This window comes from Dendrobates tinctorius, unplaced genomic scaffold (assembly GCF_039654945.1).
Source record: "Dendrobates tinctorius isolate UK_male_01 unplaced genomic scaffold, ASM3965494v1 ptg000270l, whole genome shotgun sequence".
Classification (NCBI taxonomy): Eukaryota; Metazoa; Chordata; class Amphibia; order Anura; family Dendrobatidae; genus Dendrobates; species Dendrobates tinctorius.
Window position 1 is genome coordinate 3,408,628 of NW_027361937.1, and position 25,504 is coordinate 3,434,131.

The 25,504-nt window shown below is 40.8% G+C and overlaps 1 protein-coding gene across 3 annotated transcripts in view; it reads right to left on the minus strand.

The window, feature by feature from the left end:
* CDH22 (cadherin 22) overlaps positions 1-25,504 on the minus strand; it is a 691,233-nt gene that overhangs the window by 73,360 nt on the left and 592,369 nt on the right. For all 3 annotated transcript variants that reach the window (XM_073559369.1, XM_073559370.1, XM_073559371.1), the window contains exons 5-6: positions 3,576-3,743; positions 2,822-3,009 (exon numbers count right to left, since the gene is read on the minus strand). In XM_073559369.1, the coding sequence (XP_073415470.1) occupies positions 2,822-3,009; positions 3,576-3,743 (356 nt within the window). The remainder of the gene's footprint in view (positions 1-2,821; positions 3,010-3,575; positions 3,744-25,504) is intronic.

Genomic DNA, 25,504 nt, shown 5'->3' on the forward strand with positions numbered 1-25,504 from the left:
ATGCTAAAAGTCCAGAACTTTCCCCTAGAGTCAACTGACCTCAGCTACACCTAACACATCACATAATTTTTTTTCAATTTACTCAAATCATGAGGTTTTCACAAACCTTTGAAGTCCATGCCATCACTTGTGTGAACCAGCTACTATCAACCGGGGCAAAGACTAAGTTTGGCTTCCATCAACACCTGTCCAGCCTGTTTCTGTCTCATATGTGCAAGTCACATTGCTAAGAGAAGACATTCTCAAGCTGGCCACTGACGCTGAGGAGTGCGCACATCATTACCTGAAATGGTGGAAAAGAGTAATCCCATGCTCCATCACTGCATTGGGGAGGACAGTTGGGGAGGTGGGCTGGGAAGCAAATGTACAGTGATATTCAGTGATTGTTCATATTTCCTTTTTAATAACTACTAAATGAGATTATTATAATGACATGATATATACTTTTCAAAGGGGATTTGATTTAATCAAAATATTTTGCTGACAATATAATTTGTAATGAGGAATTTTATAGTAAATTAGAGAATAGGGTAAAATAGAAGCAAACAGCAGATGGATAGATAAATGAATAGAGTTAAGGAAAGTTTCCACATTTCTTTTTTCTAGAACTACACATTTGAGACGATTACATTGCCCTTGGATGAGAAATCTGGGCTGACTATATTTATGTATAATGTTTCTTCTTACAGATACTCCCAGAACATATTCATTTTGCAAACAATTCTCTATCTCAGATAAGTGTGGGAGAATCAAAGGAGTCCGACTCCCCCTCTCCACCAGAAATAGTGTTCAACATTTGTTCACAGCTATTGCCCAGTAATTTATAGCTCTGCACACGTCTGCACATTTGCTTCGCTCCCATGCCCAGTCTGTGATGTACCGGTATATTATTTACCATATGAAGTCTGGGTAGCATTTCCTTTACTTGTGAGCATATGTTCAATAAGTCGCACTTTGTTTTATTAGTCATAATATTAATGATGAATAATAACATTTATTTCTATAGTATCAATTCTGCAGCACTTAGCAATTCAGAGGGGACATGTACTGACAATATGAGATATTATAGAGTAACATATAATTCAACAGTTACCAAAAGGAGTAAGGGTCCTGATCAAAAGTTGAAATCTACGAGGAAATTGCTTGTCTTTTACGGTCCAGCCATCAATATAATCAATTGGTTATTCAAGCAACGCTTCATGAACCGGTCACGAGCCAGTGTGTGTGTAAGTACAGAGACAGAGGGCTACCAAGTGCATGAAGGGTGTGTAGACACATGGGCCTGGGTCATGATTTACATATAGCTCTATAGTCACTCTACTTTCTTTTTTGTCAAGATGAAAGTTTATAATGTCTACTTGACGTGGTGGTGTCACGAACCTTTGGGTCACCATACTGTACGATTCCCTCTATATGATCACGTAATATCCTTCCAGTGGGAGCAGATGGGATCTGTCTGGTGACACATGCCCTTTAATACAGAATACGGAAACACTTCCTGTAGGCTTTGAATATACTATAAGTATCAGTCATGGAGAACGCTCAAGATCTCCACATTACAGTACCACAGGTAAAAGTATGGATAATTAGAGAAGAGCATACATTCTATGAGAATGGTGCCCTAATACAATATACGGTGTAGAATGCCAATGTTATGAGGGCTACAGTGCCAATCACTAATAATCAAAGTAGAAGAACAATACAGCATACCCAGACAACAAATGTAAGATCTGAAGTTTGGATGTTTGTGAAGTAGAAAGCTTTATAACATTAGTTGGAATGACGGTAACGGCTAACATGAACCAAGAAAGAGCAATGCTGAAGAATGACCTCCCAATGACTTACCATATTTGAGCCATTTGTAGCTCAAGCTGTTGGCAGTCTTTGATACTTTTTCTTTCCTATTCCCAAAAGATGGGTTAGCTGCACTAGAATTTGGTACCGGAACCCATACCATATAATTGGCAGCTATGTGTGCTGTATTTGATGAAATCAAAGAACATGTCTGCTTTCTTTCAGAACCAGTGTCATCCTGTCCATGATGTATATTTGGTACTGAGCTCAGTTCAAGGGAAGTGAAAGCGGGTGAGCTGTAATACCCCATTCTACCTGTGGGTGGGTTGCACTGTTTTTCAGGAAATACAGCCATTTTTTTTTAAAGTTTTTAAAACTAGTTTAGACGTGTTTTTCAAAGAAAAAAAGTACAGAAATTTGTAATGGATAGTAAGTATATAGGTTAATAATACAGATGTGATTAGCCACATGCTCCCATCCTAGCAGCTGCTCTAGCCTGGGTTTCGGCTGCTGGTCTAACAGTCCTGTGCTTGCCACTGTACAGCATTTTGGAGCAGTGTGAAGGGTGTGAGCTGCTTACTTCAATCCTGTATTTCAATACATTGAAGAAGAGGTTGATTATACTTGTCATTTACTTTCAACAATCAAAATGTATTGTAAGTATTGCAACATATGATTTTGTATATAGAACTATGGCTAGCCTTTAATATTTAATGAAGCTCAATAAAACCTTAACCTACAAATGGTAAGAGATCTCAACTCTAAATAATAAATTCAAAATACATAATAACTTGTCTTCTGTTGCTATTGAAGAAAATGTTACTGAAACCAAGTCAAAACTTACATTTCAGCTGGACAGTTTTGTAACACCAAAGAAATTCTACCTATATACCATGATCATCCTGAGCCAAGGGGTTAAAGATCAGAAACCATTTTGTATGACAAATGATGCAATGCTCTATATGGCAGATAACCAGTGACATGTAGGATGACAATGCTATCAGTCCCATGCCCTATAAGTCAGTACCTGCAGAATGCTGAGGATAGCCTCCTGAGTGTCTGCATCTGTCATCACACTGAAGTGTGCAGCCGCTTCTTGCTGCTGGATCTGGTAGAACATGTCTGTGTTCTCCCCCACATCAGCATCTTCCGCTCTTACACGACCAATGACAGATCCCGGAGGAGCGGTCTCCATTACACTAAACCGATAAAGCTCTAAAACAGAAGAAGTAGTTATGGATTTTAGGAAATGCATTAAATGTCCAAAAATGTTCTTAAAGAGGTTCTTCACCTCAAATGTAGCTCTTATGAATATCTGATCATTATGGTATTAAGAGTTGGAGATAATTCTCCTTGTCCCTTGTCTACCGCAGTAATGTGCTTTGACCAGAAGGCATTGTATCCTTGGCAACTTATCAGTATTAGAGCAACCAGACTTTCAACTTAAAGCTGCAGGACACTATGGGAAAGTCTAGCCTCTAATCGGTCAAGCTGTGTCATTACCCATAGGGATAAGTTCAAGTGAAAACCATTCTTACGCGGTATAGCTATTTGCCTTGCACTGAATCTGAATGCACCTTATAGAGGTCCCCTGTAATGAAAAAAGACTGGCCCAGACTAGGGTATTTGTATTTTCAACACTTTACCAATCTGGATCATGTTCTCAGGTTCTGGTATTTCTTCAAATTCTTTATTATACATATGTTCTGCTTTATTCCTTCTACATACTTGTTAATGGCTTTCTTGTCAATCTACAATTTATTTTGTTCTCTTTTACTTACTCTGGGGAAATCTTGGTGGGTTGTCATTGACGTCAGTGATCACGATGGTTACTGTTGTTGACCCAGAGAGCCCTCCCATCTGCCCAGCCATATCAGTTGCCTGTATCACAAGGTCATATCGGTCCTGAGACTCCCGATCAAGGTATGGTACTGCTGTACGGATCACACCTGAGATAGAAAGAACACATCAAATAGAATAGTACCATAATATGACTACAGTGTAATAATTTATCTACATTATATGGACAAAAATATTGGGACACCTACACATTACATCTACAGGAGCTTTTGTCACATCCCTTTGTACAGTATATCCAGAGGCATTTGTAGCGCCCTGCGTCTTTGCCGCCACAAAAGGGTTAAACACGTATTGTTTTGTATGTGTTTTGTGAGCAATGGGAGTTATGCTTTCTCTGCTAGAGACCACAACACACACACACACAATTAACCTCACTCCCTCACTTGTCTGAAGCTTAGAGCTTTGCAGACATACCCTAACTGGGAGGGGGAGGAGTTGAGAGTTGTTGTTTTCAGTGAAGAATAAGGGAAGATGGAGAATGCTACTGGAAGCCATGACATGCATTTCCTCCAGGAGCAAAGCTAATAAGAATCAGGGAGTCAGCCCCTAGGCCATCCATGCTTTCAGAGCAGGGTGGTAAGCTGAGAGACTGTGTGGGTTTATACAACCAACAGCAGAGTGTTTTCCCTGGGAAGACTGCAGCAAACAAGGATCAGTGAAGGATTGTGGAAGAAGGAACTTGAGCTTCACACAGGATCCAAACTACAAGTTGCCAGAGAAGGAATACACAGTGAGTAGTGGCTATACTGGAAGTTCTAGACTCTGGGAAGACTTGGTCCCAGAAGGGATTAGAATAGCAGGAAGCTTACCCCGAGTCACAGCAGAGGGAAGGATAACTCCCATTCTGCAGAGCAGACTGTAACCTGGTGAGAGTTGTAATATCTCCTCTGAACTGCACATGAACTACAATAAATGATAAAGTGACTTTCCTTGTCTCCTGCCTTATTACTCCGTGCCTTCTACTTCCATCACAATCTCTGGGGGTCAGCCCTGGTTGGAGGGGGTTTAACATCTGCACTGCCATCTCCATCTACCCCCCCCAGGGATCATCTGCAGTGCCGGCTATACTACAGTCGAACACTCCAACTGGCGTCACGAATCACTACCACTGTGACATATCCGTTTAAGACGACCGGCCCAGTACAGAGTATCCCACGGCCTCTGGGGCTCGTCACATTAATAAAGAGTTGGCCCTCCCTTTGCATCTAACATGGTTTCCATTCTTCTGCCAAGGCTTTCTACAAGACTCTGGAGGGTGTCTATGGGAATTTTTACCAATTCATCCAAAAAAGCATTTGTGAGGTCAGACACCAATATTGGATGAAAGGGTCTGGTTCGTAGTCACCATTCTAGTTTATCACAAAGTTGTTCAATGGGATTGAGGCAGGGCAACCATTAGAAAATGTTGGGTTCCATATGGTTCAAGAATCAGAGCCCCCGTGACCATTCCAACATCACTTCTATTATTCCGATCCACTGTAAGTTCTAGAGTCTAAACATGGTCTATAGCTACCATCTTTCACACACACAGAGGAATTTCAGACACAGAATATTTTAGTGACTTGGACACCTTGATTACACATGATCTCCCATGAATTACAATAAAATCATGACAATATTTTGAATGTATTACATGTTTTAGTAAAATCTACAGGGAAAATCTACAAAAAGAAATAACATGCTTTGGATTTAAAATGTCCATTGCATATCAATTTCTGTGCAGATTTATTTTTTGCCAGTGCATATATGAAACTCATTACCAGGCAGCTATATACAGTATACAGAAACAAGGTCACCACCTGTCACTCATGCTGTTAAGGGTGGGAAGAGGCTGAGGTGTTATACACATGAATACTCGGGACTCAAAAATAATGTGTCCCTAGTCAATGTCCTAGGGTTCAATGTAATATATAAAAGAGACGATGGCATCAGGATCTTGAAAATATGAAAAATCATTTGAAAAATGTGAACTGTTGAGCCAAAATATCACACACTATGTGGTGGTAATAAATCCACCCTTTTTCATATTTTCAATACCTTGCTGCTGTTGTCTCTTTAATATATTATTTGGATTATTTTCAAAGAGTTGTTACAAAATGTATATGTTTTAAGCAGGTCTGGAAAAGATGCTGCAAGAATAGAAGTGTTAATAGTTTATATTTTGTTAATTTATAAAATAAAGTGAATGAACAAAAAAGAAATCCAAATTAAAGCAATATTTTTTGTGATCAGCTTGTAGTAAAATGCAAGAAATATTCAGCTCACCCTTATGGAGGACTTCACATGGTCCATAGGTGGAGCACAGGATTCCGTCTCTGCCGGACATGGAAGCAATGAAGTAATGGGGGCAGAAAAATCCAGCTCTCACAATATCCAATAAAAGGCAAGAACACATACTATGTTCGAAAAGCGTCCGGTTACCATTGACACCCACTTCTCTCTACATAGGCTATGCACAACAATGCCTATTCATTTTTTACTGAATTATCATTAAAGATTTGTCTTTTATTGGATTTTATGAGAGCTGGAGTTTTCTACCTCCATTACTCCATTGTGACCACCTTGTGCCTTTAAAATAGTATCAATTCTTCTAGGCATACTGGTCAATTCACACAGAGTAACAGAGATTTTGTAGGGCTATAGTCAGTTTTTCAATTAAACAATGATATCAAACAGGTTATAATGATTACAAATTTCAAATGTAGATTGAAATAGTCATTAACTGAAACAGAAACAGCTATGTAGGAGACTAAAAACTGGGTGACAAACACCCAAACTCTGCTACAAAGGTGAGGTTGTGGATACCAGTTTCATAAACGATGACAAAATTAACACCATAACAGCACACAGGATAGTCATAGTGCATCAGCAAGGTCTCTCCCTGGCAAAGATTTTAAACCAGACTGGGATTTGAAGATCTGCTGTTCAAGTTCTTTTGTAGAAGCACCAAGGAATGGGCAATGTGGTGGATCAAAGATGTAGTGTTTGGCCACGGAAACTCAATGTTGCACATGAAAGACACATCATGCTTACTTCCTTTTGAAATCAGAAGATGCCCAGCAATGCCATCAGTTTATAACTGGAAACAACCAGGGGGACCCAGCTATACTCATCTACTATTCAGAGAAGGCTGGCCAGAAGTTGTCTTCAATTGTGATCAAGAAGCCATATCTTTGACTTGGAAACAAGGCCAAGAGACAAATATTTCACATTTTCATTCTATGCATCAAAACATAGGAACTGGAGTGCATGAACTTTACAGCAGGTACTCTGGACTGATGAATCAGAATGTGAAATATTTGTCTGAAACAGAAGGCAATTTGTTCGCCTAAGGGTTGGAGGCCAGTACAATAATGAATATCTGCAGACAACAGTTAAGCATGGTGGAGATGCATGACATGTTTGGGGCTGCAATTTAGCAAATGAAGTTGGGATTATGGTCAAGATTAAGGTTTGCTTCAATGTTGCGAAATACAGGCAAATAATAATTTCTCATGAAATGTCATCAGGGAGGTGTTTGATTGGCTCCAAATTTATAGGACAATAGCCACAAACATACAGAAGAACAAGGATCCCGGAAGTGGGACCCCCTCAGACCACTGATCGCAACATAATTGAAGATTACATGAAGAGACAGAAGGATTTGCATAAGGCTGCAACCACATATCTGTGGTTAGTCCTCCAAGATGTTTGGTACAACCTCCTCGCATAGTTCTATGTGCAAGTGTTCCTAGAGGAACAGATGCAGTTTTGAAGGCAAAAGGTGGTCACATCGAACATTGATTTGATCTAGACTTCTCTTTTGTTCATTCAGTTTGTTTGTCACACTTAGATGTTTCAGATCATCAAACAAATTTATATATGAGTCAAAGATAACACAGACACAAATTGCAGTTTTTAAATGAAGGTCTTTATTATTAATTAGTGACCAGGCCATTTTTGTCAAATCTGACCAGTGTCACTGTATGTGGTAATAACTCTGGAATGTTTCAACATATCCCAGTGATTTTGAGACTGATTTTTGACACATTAGACTTTATAATAATGGTAAATTTAGGTTGATATGTTTGTGTTCATTTATAAAAATATCAGAAATTTTACACAAATTTTTAAAAATTTGCAATTTTCAAACTTTACATGATTATCCCTTTAATGCACATAGTTATATCACAGAAAAACTTTAATGAATAACTTTTCCCTCATGTCTGCCTTAAATCAGCGCCATTTTTAAAACATTGCTTTATTTTGTTAGCAGTTTAGAAGGTTTAACAATGGAGCAGTAATTTTTCATTTATTTAAGTAAATTTATAAAACTAATTTTTATAGGAACTTTTTCAGTTTTGAAGTGACTCTTTCGGGCCTATATATTGGAAACACCTAAAAGTGATACCATTTTAAAAACCGCACCCCTCAACGTATTCAAAATAGCTTTTTGGTAGTTCATTAACCCTTCAGGTGTTTTCAGGAATTAATGCAAACTGGCATGACATCAATAAAACAGTTTATTTTTGCTACCTAAATTTTGATATCTTCTAAACAGGTCGTTATAGTCGGCAGACTCTAATGGGCCTGTCACACTAAGCGATATCGCTAGCAATATCACTATAACGTCACTGGTTTTTGTGACGTAGCACCGATAATGCTAGCGATATCGCTATGTGTGATACTTACCTCCGACCGGCTCCCCCACTGATTATCGCTGATCGCGCGAGAACGTCCTGGACCGTTTCTCAGCGTCAGCTTCCTGCTGGGCTTCCTGTGGCGCTGATGAGCGATGCGTGGATGCGGGCAGGAGGATGTCAGGATCGCCTCATCTGACAGGTAAGTAACGACCCCCGACCACTGCTATGTCGCTGGTGAGATCTGCCTGTGTGGCAGCTCACTAGCAACCACTTAGCGATGCACCAGCGATCCTGACCGCGTCATATCGCTGGTCGGGATCGCTGGTGCATCGCTAAGTGTGATAGTACCTTAAGGCCGGTTACAGTACAAGGCAAAGATAAGGACCACACGATCAAGTTCTCAGCTTGCCAATGGGGTTAAAGAGGGAACCCCCACATTCTGTTAACTGTTTAAATGCTGTAGTCACTATTGACAGCAGCATCTAAGGGGTTAAGCTGCCAGGGTCGGTGTCAACACTGATCGTGGCTGATGCAGCAAGTTGTCAACTATAGGGAACATCTGACAGCTGCAGTTTTGTCAACCATCAGGGGATGCTAGTCTCTTGCATCGAAGGTCAGTTAAAAGACGTTTTGGTAGTCACTAAGATGTTAAGGGAAAAAGAAATCAAAACCTACAGGACCTTGTGTGAAAAAATGATTGCCACCCCTTAAAACATAAAATAACTGTGGTTTAGCACAGGAAGCTGAGTTCAAATTCCATAGCCACATCCAGGCCTGATTACTGCTACACCTGTTCTCAATCACAAAATCACTTAAATAGAACCTGCCTGACAAACAGAAGTAGACCAAAAGACTTTAAAAGGTAGACATCATGCCATCTCATTATATCTGGCGTAGAAATAACACAGCATTTTAGAAACAGAAAATCATACCAACAGTGAAATGGTTTTGCTGTCTACCAAAAAATCCTGAAGGAGAAAGTTCGGCCATCTATTCGTGACCTCAAGCTGAAGCACACTTGGATTATGCAGCAGGATAATAATCCAAAACATACCTGTGAGACTATCTCTGAACGCTTAATAAAAAATAAATTAAGACTTTGGAGTGACCTAGTCAAAGTCCTAACCTTAATCCGATTGAGATGCTGTGGCATGACCTTACAATCCAATGTGGCTGAATTACAACAATTCTGCAAATATGAGTGGGCCAAAATTCCTCCAGAGTGTTGTAAAAGACTCATTGACAGTTTTGCAAACACTTGATGGCAGTTGTAGCTGCTAAGAGTGGCCCAACCAGTTATTAGGTCTAGGGGGCAATCACTTTTTCACACAGGGCCCTGTAGGTTTGGATTTCTTTTTCCCTTAATAATAAAGAACATAATTTAAAACCTGCATTTTATGTTTGCTTGTGTTATCTTTGTCCAATATTTAAACTTGCTTGGTTATCTGAAACATGCAGACATGCAAAAGACTAGGAAATCAGGAAGGGGGCAAACATTTTTCACATCACTGTATATACTGTATATATAATCAATAGCAAACTGAATACAAGAACCACTTCCAAACTTTTGACCACACTTTGTTTGACAGAACATTTTTTAAGATGTGACATGAAAGTAAGTTTGTAATATAACTTTTAATACAAAATATTCAGATCAAATTAGTTGAAGCAAATAAGAATACGCCCCACATCGAAACGACTACTTCTAGTATTTTATATGACCTCCATTATTTTTAAGGACAGCACCAAATATTCTAGGCATGGAATGAACAAGTTGGTGACATATTGTAACATCTATCTTTTTCCATTCTTCAAGAACGTCCTCTTTTAGATCCTGGGTGAAGAGTGATGCTCAACTTGTCTCTTTAGAATTTCCCATGGGTGTTTGATTAGGTTCAGATTAAGAGATATGCTTGGCCACTGAATCACTTTCACGCTGTGCTTTAAAAATGCAAGAGTGGCCTTAGGCTGGTTTCACACTTGCGTTTTTTTGCGCTGTATTTTAGCGCTAAAAAACGCATGCGGTTTTTTTCCCTATATTTTGCATGGGATGCGCTTATGTGCGCATACACATGCGTTTGTATGCGTTTTTACGCGCATGCGTTTTTTTGTGGTGTGCGTTCGGGCGCATAAAATGCATCCTGTTGCATTTTTTGAGCGTCCGACTTGCTTCAAAAAACGCATGCGCGCGCAATGCGGTTTTTTTTACAGCAAGACACCCATTATAAGTCTATGGGTGCGCATATGTGCGCATTGGCATGCTCATGTATGCGTTTTTTTGCGCATGTGTTTTTTTGTTGACCATTAGTTAGACAATGGAATTTAGGGGTTTGGGTTAGAGTTAGGGTTAGTTAAGGGGGTTTAGGGTTAGGGTTTGGGTTAGGGTTAGTATGGTTTGGTTAAGGGTTAGGGTTAGGGTTAGGGTTAGTATGGTTTGGTTAAGGGTTAGGGTTAGGGTTAGTATGGTTTGGTTAAGGGTTAGGGTTTAGGGTTAGTTAGGGTTTAGGGTTAGGGTTTGGGTTAGGGTTAGTAGGGTTTGGTTAAGGGTTAGGGTTAGGGTTAGTATGGTTTGGTTAAGGGTTAGGGTTAGGGTTAGTATGGTTTGGTTAAGGGTTAGGGTCAGGGTTAGGGTCAGGGTTAGGGTTAGGGTCAGGGTATGGTTTGGTTAAGGGTTAGGGTCAGGGTTAGGGTTAGGGTTAGTAAAGTCATGGTTTGGGTTAGTGTGAGGGGCCAACTAATGTTGGAAAAAAACGCAAACGCGGTAAAAACGCACTAAAAACGCATACAAATGCATAAAAACGCTGCGTTTTTTTCATGCATGCTCATAAAAATGCTTGAAAAAAATGCAGCATTTGTATGCGTTTGTATGCGTTTTTTCCATGTGAAAAACGAGCTGCAAAACAAAGCAAGTGTGAATGTAGCCTTAGCTGTGTGTTTTGGATCACTGTCATGTTGGAAAAGTGCATGTCTACCATGGGCACGGAGTGATGGCAGCATCTTCTCGTACAATATAGAGGACATCTGTGAATTCATGATACCATCAATGAAATGTAGCTCCCTGTCACCAGGAGCTGTCATGCAGCCCCACATAAGAACACCACTATTTTTCACTGTAGGCGTCATGCATTTAGAAAATGGTGTATTTATGAGTCCTAATGTTTTACATTGTAAAGCTTACTGTTAATCTAATGTTCAATGCAAAATGTAAAATAATGGGAAAAATCCTTAGATATAATAATGGAAGAATTATGTCTTGAGCATTAGAACATGCCATACTGGAGCCTTTTAAGCAAACACATTTTCAGCTCTGAAAAAGCTTTCATAGCATGTAACAGCTAATGATTAAACACAGCGATTGAAGCGTTTGGAGTATATTTCATATGCTGACAGTTCATTTCAGTTCAACTGAGAAACGGCAACCGTGAGTGAATAAAGCTCTTGGGGTGACAGGGCTAGCAGAAATATCACCATATCCTGTAAAGAAGCTTTCTACATGTGCATTTGGAGATGAAAAAGCAGTGGCAATGTTCTGTTGCCCTCTAATGAATAATATTCGGCTTTGTTGTTAAGTTGATATGATGCACTTAAACCACTCTCTTAACAATCACCTGTACAACGCTCCTACTTCAGGAATGAAAAGCAAGAGTAGACGATTTACCTTGTGAACATCACACAGGCTCGCTACGCTACAAGCCTTCCTAATCCCAACATAGAGGCTTCAGAATGCTTTCCTGCACGCTTTTCGGCACAATTGCTGTCTGACAGCTAACAGGCCCAGTTGTGTAAAGACTCCAAAACAGCAGAATTAAGTAGACCAAAAACTACGATTTCAGTGGGACTTTTTGACCACAATGTTATGGTGCTTCCTATATTTTCCACCAACAGATATTGGGGATGAGAAGGTTTGAGAATATTACATTTAGATGCCAGTTCCTTTGTTTTCACAGGATATAAGCCAACAGCAAAGTAGTTTAATTTCTCTTTTTTAAAAAAAGTGAGCACATGCAAACCCATCGTAGCTAAGCCTGCATGTTTATGGGGGGACAGAAGAGTTAGTTGTCAGCCGAAAAAGCATCCGCGCACAAATGAGTAATTTCCATTACTGGGGGTTTACTGTGTGGGAAAGGCTATAACCCTGTCACCCACCACTGATTTGAAGGCTTCTGCCTATGCACAGTGTACAAAGAAAGCTACCAATCGGTGGTATGAATAGGGATATACAGAGCTCAAAAGCAACATAAGAAAAAGCCCTAATGCCATAATTTTTATAGACATATTAAAATCAACACTCAATTTTTTTTTTGCTTCAAAAACACATGTACGTAATCATATGCATATAAGCCAGGAAATGGGGCTAGGCCCGGAAGGATGTTTAATACCTCAATAAAACAGGTAGCAAGGGCCTAATTGCCCCTAAATATGCCCTAAATTTGCCCTGCCTATGTGCAAAAGTTGGCACCCTAGTAGGAATGATATGGCACCCCTGCTGATAAATGAATATCCTTAAATTGTCCTAGTGAGCCCTAGAACTGGCAATATACACCAGAAAAATGCCAGTACATGTAGAGCTAAAGAGATGGCCTATGACTATATATTAACAATACCTTCCATTACGCTTCCAATACACTTCACAATAATGTAACCAGCAACAAGCACATATATGCCCAATTTTCAATAGTCTAAGTAAAATGCTCAGAAAAACCGGACAAGTAAGTCAAAGGTCCCCCTCTAAGCTCATATTGAACCCATACGGAGTGGAAGAATTATAGACCAAATAGGAATGACCCATAATGTATGGCAGGTAATCCCACAAAATAATTGAATAATTAGCTCAGTGATTATAGCATAATTTTCATGCCTTTCCCCCCACAGGTAGTTTTTGAGGTTCATCAGGGGATTCTTCAGTGGAGAGGAAGCAGTACTTCAATGATCATGCTGGGTTCCACTAATTTATTATACTTTTTCTTTGGTTTTTTTTTCATTAGCTTTCCTTCTCCCACCTTTTTCTTTGCTCCAGGTCTGTAGGTGTATAGCTCCACCGAATTGCTGCGGCATTAGAGCGGTCATATATTTTTGTTCCATTACCTGGGTTCTTATCATTCCTCTTTTTCCATTAGGAACGCATCTGGACATCTATTTGTGGAATATGAGATCCAAGGTATGACCCCTGGAACGCATGATGCGTACCACTATGCACTGCCACAATCTTGGGTAGTGTCACACAGGGCCATTAACATTCCCCATCTTAAGTAGCGTCATGCAGGTGCATTACCATTCCCCATCTTAGGTAGCATCACACAGGGGCATTACCATTCTCTATCTTAGGTAGCGTCACTCAGGGCCATTACCAGTCCCCATCTTAGGTAGCGTCACACAGGGGCATTACCATTCTCTATCTTAGGTAGCGTCACTCAGGGCTATTACCATTCCCCATCTTAGGTAACGTCACACAGGGGCTTTACCATTCCCCATCTTAGATAGCGTCACACAGGGCCATTACCATTCTCCATCTTAGGTAGCGTCACTCAGGGCCATTACCAGTCCCCATCTTAGGTAGCGTCACACAGAGGCTTTACCATTCCCCATCTTAGATAGCGTCACACAGGGCCATTACCATTTGCCATCTTAGGTAGCATCACACAGGGGCATTACCATTCCCCATCTTAGGTACAATTGTGCTCAAAAGTTTACATATCCCAGCAGAATTTTTGCTTTCTTTGTGGCCTTTTTTCAGAGAATATGAATGATAACACCAAAACGTTTTCTCCACTCATGATTAGTGGTTGGGTGAAGCCATTTATTGTCAAACTACTGTGTTTTTTCTTTTTAAATCATAATGACAACCCAAAACATCCAAATGACCCTGATCAAAAGATCACATACCCCATTTCTTAATACCGTATATTGCCCCAGGTCTTTTGTGGCAGTTGTGGATGAGGTTCTTTATTTTCTCAGATGGTAAAGCTTCCCACTCTTCTTGGCAAAAAAACTCTAGTTCCTGTAAATTCCTGGGCTGTCTAGCATGAACTGCATGCTTCAGATCTCCCCACAGAGGCTCAATGATACTGAGGTCAGGAGACTGAGATGGCCTCTCCAGAACCTTCACTTTGTTCTGCTGTAGCCAATGACAGGTCGACTTGGCCTTGTGTTTTGGATTGTTGTCATGTTGGAACATCCAAGTATGTCCCATGCGCAGCTTCTGGGCTGGTGATTGCATATTTGCCTCAGGTATTTGCTGATAACGTGCTGCATTCATCTTTCCTTCAACTTTGACCAAGTTTCCTGTGCTGTTGTAGCTCATATATCCCCAAAATATCAGCGATCCACCTCCGTGCTTTACAGTAGAAATGGAGTTCCTATCATCATAGGCCTTGTTGACCTCTTTCCAAATGTAACGTTTATGGTTGTGGCCAAAAAGTTAAATTTTGGTTTCGTCACTCCAAATTACCTTCCAGAAGTTTTGAGGTTTGTCTCTGTGCTGTTTTGCATATTGTAGGTGACATACTTTGTGGCATTTGTGCATTAATGGCTTTCTTCTGGCGACTAGACCATGCAGCCCATTTTTCTTCAAGTGCCTCCTTAGGCTATGTGTGCATGTTGCGGATTTGCCTGTGGAAATTTCTGCATAGATTCCGCCTCTTTTGGCAGAAAATGCAGTTGAAATTCCATGCGGATTTGATGCGGTTTTGATGTGTTTTTGATGTGGATTTTCACGCGGATTTGTAAGCTAAATACAGATATATTATTTTAAAACAAAAAAGAATTGCGATGTAATTTCCTTGATCAACCTCTTCTTTTTCATTCTCCATTGAAGACCATAATATCATTACATACCATGTTCAATTTTAATGTTTACACACACAAAACAAATATAAGTGAATATAATATATATATATATATATATATATATATATATATATACACAGTATATATATATATATATATATATATCTATCTATGTAATACCAAAACCGAGGTTTAGTAACGAACATGTGTCAGCCAGATACCATCATTAATAAAACGGTATACACACATGAAATCTGCATGAAATGCAAGATGTTTATTTTTAACCCCTTCATGACCGGAGCTTTTTTAGATTTTTCGCTTTTCGCTCCCCTCCTTCCCAGAGCCATAGCTTTTTTATTTTTCCATCAATATGGCCATGTTAGGGCTTATCTTTTGTGGGACGAGTTGTACTTTTGAACGACATCATTGGTTTTAGCATGTCGTGTAGTCGAAAACGGTAAAAAAATTCCAAGTGCGGTGAAATTGCAAAAAAAGTGCAATCCCACACTTGTTTTTTGCTTGGCTTTTTTGCTAGGTTCAATAAATACAAAAACTGACCTGCATTTATGATTCTCCAGGTCATTACAAGTTCATAGACACCAAATATGTCTATGTTCTCTTTTATCTAAGTGGTGAAAAAAAATTCCAAATTTTGTTAAAAAAAAAAAAAAAGCGCAATTTTCCGAGACCCGTAGCATCTCCATTTTTCTTTGCGGGCCGAGGTGACGTTTTTAATAATACCACTTTTGTGCAGATACGTTCTTTTGATCGCCCGTTATTGCATTTTAATGCAATGTCACGGTGACCAAAAAAACATAATTCTGAGGTTTTTAATTTTTTTCTCGCTACGTCGTTTAGTGATTGGGTTAATGCTTTTTTTTATTGATAGATCGGGCGATTCTGAACGCGGAGATACCTAATATGTGTATGTGTGATTTTTTTTTAATAGTTTTATTTTGATTTGGGGCAAAAAGGGGGTGATTTAATTTTTTTTTCACTGTTAAACATTTTTTTTTTACTTTTGGCATGCTTCAATAGCCTCCATAGGAGGCTTTAAGAATGCACAACTCGATCGGCTCTGCTACATATGGGCGATGAGCAGATCGCCAATATGTAGCAGATTTACTGCTGTGCTTTGAGCGCCAGCCACCGGGCGGCGCTCAAAGCGATCTGTCTGCAACAACCATAGATGTCTCTATGAGACCTCTGGTTGTCCAGGCAATGCGTCACCGACCCCCAATCACGTGACAGGTCGGCGATGAGCTTACTTCTGGCCCGGTGGCCGGAAGCTCTAGTTAAATGCCCTCTGTCAACGCTTGACAGTGGGATTTAACTAGTTAATAGGCATGTGATGATGGCGATTCCACTCGTGCCTATTGCGGGCACATGTCAGCTGTTTATAACAGCTGACATGTCGTGGCTATGAGGTGGCCTCACCGCTGGAGCCCACCTCAAAGCAGGGGATTCTGACCACTGATGTACTATCCTGTCAGCGGTCAGAAAAATTTAAAAAAAATTGCGTGGGCTCCCGCATAATTTTCACAACCAGCAGAGGGAAAGCTGACTTAATATTCTGGGAAGGAGCCAATAGCCATAAAGGTTCCCAGGCTATTAATATTAGCTCACAGCTGTTTGCTTAGCCTTTACTGGCTATTTTACAGGGAAACCCCAGAAAAAAATTGACATGGGGCCCCCTATAAAAATCGAACCAGCAAAGGCTAGGCAGACAGCTGTGGGCTGATATTCATAGCCTGGGAAGGGGCCATAGATATTGGCATCCCCCCAGGCTAAAAACATCAGCTCTCAGCCTTGCTCTTCCCACTTGCCCTGTAGTGGTGGCAAGTGGGGTAATATTTGTGGGGTTGATGTCACCTTTGTATTGTCCGGTGACATCAATCCCACGGCTTAGTAACAGAGAAGCTTTTATAAATCACCTATCCATTACTAATTCTAGTTAAATAGTAAATAAAGACACAGGGAGAATAAAGTCGTCCTTTATTAATCTTAACTAATGATACTTACTGAACGCTTAATCTCTGACTCCCTTGTCACGTGCAACAAAAATAAAATAATAAATCAACATATAATACTCCCTGTCCGACGTAGTCCATTTACCGAGTGTCCCACGATGATCTCACGTGTAGAACAGTTACATCGAGGGACGCGACCACTCTACCCGGTCTCTGGTGATACACTAGCAGGAGGTAATATCTCCCACAGTGTATCACTGCACTGCCGTGAGAGTTTACCCAAGTTCACAGCTCCGCTGCTCTCACTTTACGGCACTACCGCTGTGTGAAAACTTTCCCACGCAGCGGTGCCATAAGTGACAGCATGGAGCTGATCAGCTGATACACTGCAGGAGCGATAATTTCCTGTCAGTGCATCGCCAGAGGCTGGGTAGAGTGGTCCCACCTCCCAATGTGACTGTTCTACACATGAGAACGCTGTGGGACAATCTGGATTACCATGGACTACGGCGGACAGTGAGTATATGTGGTTTATTATTTTACATTATTACTAGGAGACGAGGGTGTCGGGGATTTGGTGTGTGGTGAGTATAATGGGTTTTTATTTTTATGTGAATATGTATGTAATGTAACTTTTTTTTTTTTTTTTTTTTAACAGTGGCACAGGTGTCAGTAGATGATACTACTCTCCCATCAGTAGCACCTGCTGTCACTGTTATCAGCAGTAGTTTCATCAGCCCAAGCCTGCTTCACCACTGCAGGTCACAGTCAGCTGCAGAATCACGCTGACATCTGCCAGTATGATCCCGCAGTGCTGTGACCGACAGTACCGGCGGTAGTTTTACCGCACACAGCCGCACACATCCGCACACACATGCAGACACACACAGACACCCACTCACACATAGTCTCCACCCACACACATGCCAAACATTCCTCCTTGTAGTAATGGGGTGTGTATCACTTTAAAGGTGCAAAGACCGCAAGTAAAAAAGCTTAATCTAGTTTTTACCCTTTGTATCATCAGAGACCAAGAGCTCCCAGCCTCAACGTATGTTTCACGTGGGCACTCTTTGCTCTTTTGTTGGTACGTAACTATGTTACTTGAAATATAGTTCCAATATCTTTGTGCTCTTTTCAAGTAATATATACCTTATTACTCTGGTAAGTGTTATATACTACTTGTCTCTTTTGGTATATAATTGTGGTATATGGTTCGGTATTGTTATCTATAGGAGGGAGTGATTGCTGCATATTTGCACTGGCACTTTATATGACTTGCTGCTACTTCTGGTACTCCCACTCCATTTCATTTTTCACTTTTGAGACTATTCACTTTACACCTGTGTTTATTAACTATCCACGTTGTCTATTGTTTTTTTCATGTGATTGATGTAAGCTATTTTGTTGTAATATATTTAATAAGATATTTTAGTACATTTTATTTGGGATTCTTTTGCTCCTTTTTCTTGGTTGTTTGTATTTTTAATTAGGGGAGGATCCTGGGCTAATTTAGTCCCGTTCACCACTGGGTATATGGATTAATTAATTATATACAGTATGTTTTCTATTCTAAGACCTATATTCTCTTTGAGCACAATTGTAGCATAACGCAGGGGCATTACCATTCCCTATCTTTGGTAGCGTCAAGCAGGGGCATTACCAGTCCCCATCTTAGGTAGCATCATGCAGGGGCATTACCTTTCACCATCTTAGGTGGCGTCACACATTGCCATTACCTTTCCCCATCTTAGGTAGCGTCACGTAGGGATATTACCAGTCCCAATCTTAGGTAGTGTCACACAGGGGCATTACCATTCCCCATCTTAGGTAGCGTCATATAGGGCCATTATCATTCCCCATCTTAGGTAGCGTCACACAGGGGGATTACCAGTCCCCTTCTTAGGTAGTGTCACACAGGGTCAATACTATTCCCCATCATTAGGTAGCATCACACAGGGGCATTACCATTCCCCACCTTAGGAAGCGTCACACAAGGGTATTACCATTCCCCACCTTAGGTAGCGTCACACAAGGGCATTACCATTCCCCACCTTAGGTAGCGTCACACAAGGACATTACCATTCCCCATCTTTGTTAGCATCACGCAGGGGCATTACCAGTCCCCATCTTAGGTAGCGTCACACAAGGGCAATACCATTCCCCACCTTAGGTAGCGTCACACAAGGGTAATACCATTCCCCACCTTAGATAGCATCACACAAGGGCATTACCACTCCCCATCTTAGGTAGCATCACGCAGGCCCATTACCATTCCCCATCTTAGGTAGCATCACGCAGGGCCATTACCATTCCCCATCTTAGGTAGCGTCACACAGGGGCATTACCAGTCCTCACCTTAGGTAGCGTCACACAAGGACATTACCATTCCCCACCTTAGGTAGCGTCACACAAGGACATTACCATTCCCCATCTTTGTTAGCATCACGCAGGGGCATTACCAGTCCCCATCTTAGGTAGCGTCATACAAGGGCAATACCATTCCCCACCTTAGGTAGCGTCACATAAGGGCAATACCATTCCCCACCTTAGGTAGCGTCACACAAGGGCATTACCATTCCCCATCTTAGGTAGCGTCACGCAGGGCCATTACCATCCCCCATCTTAGGTAGCGTCACGCAGGGCCATTACCAGTCCCCATCTTAGGTAGCATCACACAGGGGCATTACCATTCCCAATTTTAGGTAGCATCACACAGGGGCATTACCAGTCCCCACCTTAGGTAGCGTCACACAAGGACATTACCATTCCCAATTTTAGGTAGCATCACACAGGGGCATTACCAATCCCCGCTGAAGCACATTTGCATTCTGGTGGTTACCTTTATCATCCCAGGTGACACTGTACTACCAGCCAGCTGGAACGCAATTTGCATCCCATAGGCCACTTTTATCGATTCGGCGTATATCCTTCCTTGCCTAGCCCAGTTTCTTGGCACATATGCATACATTTATGTATTTTTAGAAAAACATTTTTTGAGTGTTGGTTTTAAAGGGAATCTCTCACCCCTTTTTTGAGATATCCTATAATGATATCATTCAATTGTGTGTCACATAAGGATTCTCTTAGTACTTTTGTTTCCCCCTGACCCCACACCTTTCCTCCATAAATACCTTGATTATATCGGTTCAGATGTATGTAAACTGCCGCTGTCCGGTCCGCTGGGCGGGGCTTATTCACCTGCTCCCTCCTCCCTGTCTTGCTCTACGCATTTCTTCTTGTGTAGAGCAAGACAGGGAGGGGGGGAGCAGGTGAATAAGCCCCGCGCAGCGGACCGGACAGCGGCAGGTTACATATATCTGAACCGATGTAAAAAAAGATCATTTGCATATTCCCAGTGCCTTCTGGGATAAGTGAAGAGTCTCCGCGAGCTCAACGATCACTGGGTTTTGGCCGTTGCAGCTGAAAGAGGAAATCGGAAAACCAGGGGAAGAGTCTTGAGGAGATCATTTGCATATTCCCAGTGCCTTCTGGGATAAGTGAAGAGTCTCCGCGAGCTCAACGATCACTGGGTTTTGGCCGTTGCAGCTGAAAAGAGGAAATCGGAAAACCCGCGCGCCGAATTTTGGCTCATCTTTCATCGTTTTTAAGAAATCTCAAGATGGAAGAGGCCAGGAGCCATTTGGTGAGCTGCATTTCTTGCTACATGTTCACAGATTTACCAGTGGTAAAGCCAAACTTCACATGCCACAAATGCAAGCTTGTGTCCCTGTTGGAGGAAAAGTTGCAAAATCTCGAAGAGAGGTTAGCTACGTTGAAGATCATTAAGGAAGGTGAAGAGTTCTTGGACAGAGCAGAATTATCTCTTCATGTTACAGAAAGAGAAGAAATTCGAAGTGCACCTGAAGAAACAGAGGAATGGAGACATGTGACCCAGAGAAGCAGGAGGATCAGGAGGCAGTCAGCACCCATACTTCTCAGAAACCAGTACCAGGCTCTCACGCAGGAAAACGATGAAGAAATACATCAGGATAAGACTTTGCCAACAAACAGCAACCTTGTACGCCTTCAGAGTCCTCCTGGATGGAGAAAGAAAAATGTTGTGAAGAAGAAACGGAGAGCGGTGGCCATGGGGGATTCCCTGTTGAGAGGAACAGAGGCCGCTATCTGCAGACCGGATATAACTTCAAGAGAAATGTGCTGTCTTCCAGGTGCAAAAATTAAAGATGTGTCTGACAGGATATCAGGACTCTTCAGACCTACAGATGACTACCCATTCCTGCTACTACATGTGGGGACAAATGACACCGCAAGAAATGACCTGGAAACCATCTGCAGAGACTTTGAAGACTTAGGCAAGAAAGTGAAAGAACTGGGAGCGCAGGTGGTCTTCTCATCCATCCTCCCAGTGGATGGCCATGGAACAAGGAGGTGGAATAAGATTCTGCAGGTGAACAACTGGCTACGTCGATGGTGCCGTCAGCAACGATTTGGATTTCTGGATCACGGAGTGAACTACTTATACGATGGACTACTTGCTAGAGATGGGGTGCACCTTACGAAGACTGGAAAGCATGTATTTGGAAGTCGCCTTGCTACATTTGTAAGGAGAGCTTTAAACTAGAACAACATGGGAAGGGAAGCAAAAGACCAGAAAAAGCCATACACCTGACAAATGCTATTGAGAACTCTGCTATTAGAAGTGGAAAGGAAGAACAAAGACGAAAGAATCTAATTAATAAAAATATTGGAGAAAGAGAAACCAATCACAAACTAAAATGTTTCTATACTAAAGCACAAAGCATGGGCAACAAACAAGGAGAATTGGAACTACTGACACAGGAAAAGAAATATGATGTCATTGGAATCACTGAAACTTGGTGGGACAATACACATGATTGGAATACAAGACTAGAAGGATACAACTTATTTGCAAGAAACAGACTTGATAAACTAGGAGGGGGTGTCGCATTGTATGTTAGAAATGCGTATATCTGCACAGAGATTGAAGCTTCAGAGACTGGGAGTTCTGTGGAAACTGTTTGGGTAAGAATACAAGGACAGAACAATGGAAAGGACACCATTGTAGGCATTTACTACAGGCCGCCTGTGCAAGCTGAAGATATGGATGAACTCTTTATGCATCAAATGGCCAAGTTCTCCAAAAAATATGACATAATTGTCATGGGAGATTTCAACTATCCAGACATTTGTTGGGAATCTCTCTCAGGCAAAACTAACAGGTCAAGGAAATTCTTATCCTCTCTTGCTGACAACTTTATCTTCCAAAAGGTAAGGGAGAAAACAAGGGGAACTGCTACCTTGGATCTAATCCTTATAAACAGGGAGGAAATGGTTGAGGAGGTAAAAGTGGCTGGGACCCTAGGAGGTAGCGACCATGCTATTTTAGAATTTTGGATAACTAGAGGCGGAAGACCTGTGAAGACTCAGACGTCAAGGTTAGATTTCAGAAAGGCAGATTTTAAGGGATTCAGAAAGAGAATTGGAGGGATCCAATGGCTGGATATCCTTAAAGACAAAAATGTCCAGGAAGGATGGGAAATCTTGAAAAATGAAATTCTCAAAGCACAGTTGTTAACAATTCCGAAAAGAGGGAAGAATAGGAAGCATTTAAGGAAACCAGGATGGATGAACACAGAACTTAAGCAATGCTAAAAAGGAAGAAAAAAATGTTTATAAAATGGAAAGAGGGAGGCATATCTAAAGAAGAATATAATGCTGTCTGCAGAACCTGCAGGGCACAAATCAGATTACTAAAGCTGAAAATGAATTGAGGCTTGCAAGAGATGTCAAAAGCAATATTAAAGGATTTTGGGGATATGTCAAAAGTAAAAGAAAAGTCAAAGATGCTATAGGATTTTTACAGGATGAAAATGATGAAATGGTAAGACAGGATGTTGAGAAGGCTGAACTTTTAAATTCCTATTTTGCATCTGTTTTCTCTCAGAAAGGAAATGTAGCATCAACTGTTACTCACTGTCCTATTAAGGGAATAGAAGAATCCAGGATATCTATAAACAGAAAGATAGTGAGGAAACACTTAGCTAACCTAAATGAATTCAAGTCTCCAGGTCCAGATGAATTACACCCCAGAGTACTGAAGGAGATAGCAGAAGAAATTTTTGAACCCCTCTCCATAATCTTTGAAAATTCTTGGAGAACAGGAGAAGTGCCAGAAGACTGGAGAAGAGCAAATGTTGTTCCTATCTTCAAAAAGGGGAAGAAGGTGGACCCAGGCAACTATAGGCCGGTGAGTCTGACTTCTATACCAGGAAAGATCTTTGAACAAATTATTAAACAACATGTATGTCAATACCTGGATAAGAATGAAGTGATTAAACAGAGTCAGCATGGGTTTGTAACTAATAAGTCATGTCAGACTAACTTAATTTCCTTCTATGATGGTATCACTGATTGGGTGGATCAAGGAAATGCTGTAGATATAGTATATCTTGACTTCAGCAAAGCATTTGACAAAGTCTCTCATACAATCCTTATTGAAAAAATGACTAAGTATGGAATGGACAAGGCAACTGTTAGGTGGATTCATAACTGGCTTAGTGATCGGACCCAAAGAGTGGTCATAAATGGCTGCACATCCAGTTGGAAGAATGTCTCAAGTGGGGTACCACAGGGCTCTGTCCTGGGCCCTGTATTGTTCAACATCTTTATCAACGATTTAGATGAAGGAATTGAGGGTAAACTGATTAAATTTGCTGATGACACAAAGCTAGGAGGGATAGGTAATACTAGAGAAGAGAGAGAGAGGATTCAAAAAGATTTAAATAAACTGGAGAAGTGGGCAGCAACTAACAGAATGGTTTTTAACAGGGAGAAATGCAAAGTACTACATCTGGGCAATAAAAATGAAAAAAGCAGATACAGAATGGGAGGAATAGGGCTAAGTGACAGCACATGTGAAAAAGACTTGGGTATACTAATAGATCACAGACTGAATATGAGTCAACAGTGTGATGCAGCAGCAAAAAAGGCAAATGCAATTCTAGGATGTATTAACAGAAGCATACAGTCTAGATCACGTGAAGTCATTATTTCCCTCTACTCCTCTTTGGTCAGACCTCATCTGGAATATTGTGTCCAGTTTTGGGCACCACATTTTAAAAAAGACATCAACAAACTGGAGCAAGTTCAGAAAAGAGCGACCAGAATGGTGACCGGTCTGCAAACCCTGTCTTATGAGGAAAGGTTGCAGGATTTGGGAATGTTTAGTTTGCAAAAGAGAAGACTGAGAGGAGACTTAATAGCTGTCTACAAATATCTAAAGGGCTGTCACATTGTAGAAGGATCAACTTTATTCTCATTTGCACAAGGAAAGACTAGAAGCAATGGGATGAAACTGAATGGGAGGAGACACAGATTAGATATTAGAAAAAACTTTTTGACAGTTAGAGTGATCAATGAGTGGAACAGGCTGCCACGAGAAGTGGTGAGTTCTCCTTCAATGGAAGTCTTCAAACAGAGGCTGGACAGACATCTGTCTGGGATGATTTAGCGAATCCTGCTTTGAGCAGGGGGTTGGACCAGATGGCCCAGGAGGTCCCTTCCAACTCTACGATTCTATGATTCTATGATTCTATGAAGGTATTTATGCATGAAAGGTGCGGGGTCAGGGGGAAGCAGAAGTACTAAGAGAATCCTTATGTGACACACAATTGAATGATATCATTATATGATATCTCAAAAAAGGGGTGACAGATTCCCTTTAATATATCTATAAAAATGATTGTTTTAGGATTTTTTTGCTTGTGTTTTTGTCTCTTAGGCTCCTATTTCCCTATTTTGAGTTCGCTTGTTGCCTGGTATACATAAACCATCATCTAGAGAACTGGTAGATCTGCATATGATAAGACTGTAAATTTATTAAACCTACATCAAGCAGCCCAGTAAGTCATTCATTGCTGGAATCCCCTACATTATGTTCCTCTTAAATGGGGTAACAAAACCCTGGTGACCAATGACCCTTAAATAACAGTGCTATTGTCAGGACTGCTATCTTCTGTAACAAAAAATAGAAGCATGCAGGGAAGTTTGAATTCTGCATGATTGACTTGTGGATCTATTAGCAGACAACAGGCCGCTATTTACTGCCTATAGTTTATGAATGAGATACATGTACCTGCAGGCAAGAGTCTTGGTTGGCTTCCTCAGGCCTTTCAAAATGAAAGCATGTTAGGGAATTTCTATTTTTACAAGTAGCTGCTGCCATTGAGAAGAAATCTGAATCACGTTGTACAGAATAGCTGCTTTTATATAGAGATCACCAAATATTGTGCCTTTTAAGCTGACAAGCACTCTCTGACAACCCCTCTGAGACATTCATAACATCAAGTTATTTTTTTTTTGTTACCATCATGGATTTATCATTAAATTCCATAGAAAGACCCCATACAGTCATTTCCCTGTAGAGGTATTTGGGGGAAAACAAAATGTTATAACTTAATTTAGTGAATGATTGCAGGGAAATATTTT